At 47.6% G+C, this 3,295-nt stretch overlaps 1 protein-coding gene and 1 long non-coding RNA gene across 3 annotated transcripts in view; both read right to left on the reverse strand.

Moving 5' to 3' along the window:
* LOC102467802 (uncharacterized) overlaps nucleotides 1–521 on the reverse strand; it is an 8,636-nt gene extending 8,115 nt beyond the window's left edge. For both annotated transcript variants that reach the window (XR_003548394.1, XR_337769.3), the window contains exon 1: nucleotides 353–521. This is a non-coding gene — a long non-coding RNA (uncharacterized LOC102467802). The remainder of the gene's footprint in view (nucleotides 1–352) is intronic.
* A 1,992-nt stretch (nucleotides 522–2,513) lies between these two features.
* The window catches only part of AHSG (alpha 2-HS glycoprotein), an 8,487-nt gene continuing 7,705 nt past the window's right edge, over nucleotides 2,514–3,295 (reverse strand). The window contains exon 7 of the mRNA XM_006171466.3: nucleotides 2,514–3,225. Within this exon, the coding sequence (XP_006171528.1) occupies nucleotides 2,893–3,225 (333 nt within the window). The 3' untranslated portion in view covers nucleotides 2,514–2,892. The remainder of the gene's footprint in view (nucleotides 3,226–3,295) is intronic.

Consider the following 3,295-nt stretch of genomic DNA (forward strand, 5'->3'; position numbering starts at 1 on the left):
AGCTCCCCCCACCAAAAAAAAAAAAAAAAAAAAAAAAGAAAGGACTAGAATCCCATTCCAAACTCTCCACTATCCCCTCCAGCATCCTACCATCCTTCACTTTCTTTAGTTTTTCTTCCATCTTTTCCTATCTTTTGCCCTAATGCACTCACAACCTTTCTTTTCCCGAAAAAAGAAACCTTTCCTCCATATAGCTATCCTTTCAGATTGCATTTAACAGCTACCTCCACCCTCAAACTGCTTAAAAGAGAAGAAAACACGTGCCCCTTCATTTCCTCCCTATATGTCTTCAGTTGACCCTCAGCAACTGTCGATAGTCACTGTTGACGCAATGGTATCTGCCAGTGCTCACCATGACCTCTGAGTCAGTCAGTTAAAACAGTGGTCTCTTCCCAGTCCTCCTCCTCCTTGCTCTCCGCAGCACTTAACACAGGGGCCCATACTTTCCTCTTTTTCTCTGGTGTCTGTGGTTTTCCAACCTTCCCAGCCATTTCTTTCGGTTGCTGGAGGTTCTAGTCCCTTTTATTGCTAATCACAGAAAATACCTGAAACTGAGTGGTTTATAAACAAACAGGCTTACTCAACTCACAGTTCAGAAGTCCGAGGTCCAGGGCCATGTCCGGTGGGGGTTTTGTAGGGTCTCAATTCATCTTGAGGACGAGAGCATAGCAGAGCAGCGGTGTTCATCAGTCTCTCCTTTTATCTAATTCCCTCTCCTTAGAAACCTACCAGCACTGGGAACCAGCAGTCAGCATAATGGCTATGTCGCTGGATTCCCACGTAGTCAACCGCTGTTTGCATCCTGGACCCAGTGGCTTAGAACTCACGCCAGGCGCGTGTGCTTGCGTGCCCAAGATCCCGAGAGAAGAATGGAGGAGAAGGGATTGCGGTGTGACTATCCCCCCTGGGGGGTGATTTCTCGTTTTCTGTCTCTCTGTCTCTCTCTGTCTGTCTGGTGAGCACATGCGCCCTATAGTGAAAACCTCTCAAAAAAAACCAAACCAAAACAAAACAAAAACTACCAGCACTCAATCATGAGGCCCCACCCTAATGACTTTAATCCTAATCTTTTCCTAAAGGTCCCACTTTGTAACACCATAATTGAATTATGTTTTTCACTCTTAATTATACTATTAACCTAATCAACACGTGATTTTATTATTTTTTTTTTTGGTGAAGTAGAGGGGGTATGTTCAAAACTATAGCACTGGTAAAACCTCTAGGCAAGAATGACGACGTGAGTGTCAATGCTTGGTTCAGTCTCCTTGGTTCAAGCGATGCCACTCAACTGGCTGCCAGTCCCACCCCTTTAAAATTGCATCTGGGTGGACCAGCAGTTAGTGTAATGGCTGTGTCGCTGGAATCCCACATAGTCGACTGCGATTCGAGTCCCAGACCCGGTGGCTTAAAACTCACGCCGGGCGCATGTGCGTGCGTGCCCAAGATCCCGAGAGGAGAATGGAGGAGAAGGGATTGCAGCATGGCCATCCCCCCTGGGGGGTGATTTCTCGCTTTCTGTCTCTCTGTCTCCCTCTGTCTGTCTGGCGAGTGCACGCACCCTATAGCAAAAACCTCTCCAAAAAAAAAAAAGGCATCTGGGGCCCAGCAGGTGGTATGGTAGTTAGGGGGCTGGACTCTCACATGGCCAACCATGCTTCAAGTCCCAGACCCAACCACATTTTGAGTGCTGGATGCATGCATGTGTGCCAGAATCCCAGCAAAAAAATGGAGGAGAAGAAATTGCGGCATGGCTATCCCCTCCTTGTGTGTGTGTGTGGGGTGTGATATCTCACTTCCTCTCTGTGTTTTTCCTCTCCCTGGTGACCGCATGCACCCTATCGCAAAAACTTAAAAAAAAAAAATTCACTTGGAAGAGTCCATCACTGAGGACCAGATGCTCTCTGTCGGTGCCGATGAATACAGATTGAAATTGCCTAGACACCTTTCTGTAATGGGGACTTTTTCCACCATATGCTATCTGAGCACCTGGACAGTATCTACAAATGCCCATCAGATTCACCTGTCCAATTATCCAATTATATTATAAACCAGAGCTTTCATTTGAATCCTTAAAATAGATTGGCTAGAATGACCAATCCTGTGTCATAAAATGAAGTAAAAATAGTGTATTAACAAGCATTTTAACCATAACGGGCATGTATAATGAGAGTGAGGTTCCCGGGTTAACTACCAATCCCTTCTTACCTGGAAATTGGAAGAAACCAGTGTGTGGTTTGTCTGCATAAAGCTCAGAGGCCTGGCTGACCATTAGCAATATTTCCTACCCTTTATGAAATGAAAAGAATGATTTTCTCGTAAGGAAGTGGTTATAGTGTATGGGTTGGGAGCAGAGTCAAGTCACTTTTTCCTGTACAGAGCGACACTGCAGATTCCTGTTCCCTTCGGTTTGTTTTTATACCAGTTTGGATTGGTGACACTTGTGTGGTTGTCGGCACCACAGCCCACATCCTTGAGCAGAGCTTGGATGAAGTAGGCAATAATCATGACCACAGTTTTGCTTAGAACCTTCTTTATTAAGGAAGCTCTTTCAGGCACTTTTATTAATAGACGGATACAAGCTTAACAATAGCACCTCTAGAAGTCACAGTTATAGCTGTTTCTCAGCCAGAAGGCGGAGGACATGATGGCAGTGACTCATCACCTACACAATGACAATCAGGTTGTGGGCCTTATGCCTTCCATCAGGTACCACCATCACCCCCTCTGCTTCTGTCCTCTGAGGAGTGAAGAGAAGTTGGGATTCAAGAGTTGATATTAACCTGTTCCACATGTGACACTTGTTTTGACAGCAGACAAGGCCCCCAGACTTGGACAATATACATGGTGGCTGTGTTCTCCGTGCCCAACCTTCTTATCTCTGTTGTGTCCAGCCTAGACCTTGAAGTATCTGATCCTCCCTGGGCAGACAGGGGGCGCTGGACCAGTAGCAACAGCAACACCGGGCTGTGCCACGCTGGGTGCCTTTGCCTGGTGGAATGCTTCTCCTGAGGCTGACTCCACGGAGGCCACACCTGAGAAGGTATGGCGCAGGTCGTAGTGAGCCTGGTGCAAGGGGGGCTTTTGGGGAGTCTTCACCACCATGGGTCCCACCACCAGGGAGGCTGCTGGCGGGCTAGCTGGAGGGGGCGAGGGTGCATCTGGTACCACTGCAGGGCTGGAGGCTGTTTGGTTGGTGCCGTCGGGTTGGGGCTGCGGAACCACAGGCTGGAGAGAGGTTTGTTTTTTGAGGTTAGTTTGCTTGCTCTTCCCAAACAAGGTCACTCACACATCTGGG

The sequence above is a fragment of the Tupaia chinensis genome, unplaced genomic scaffold (assembly GCF_000334495.1).
Source record: "Tupaia chinensis unplaced genomic scaffold, TupChi_1.0 Scaffold149658_1, whole genome shotgun sequence".
In the NCBI taxonomy this organism is placed as follows: Eukaryota; Metazoa; Chordata; class Mammalia; order Scandentia; family Tupaiidae; genus Tupaia; species Tupaia belangeri.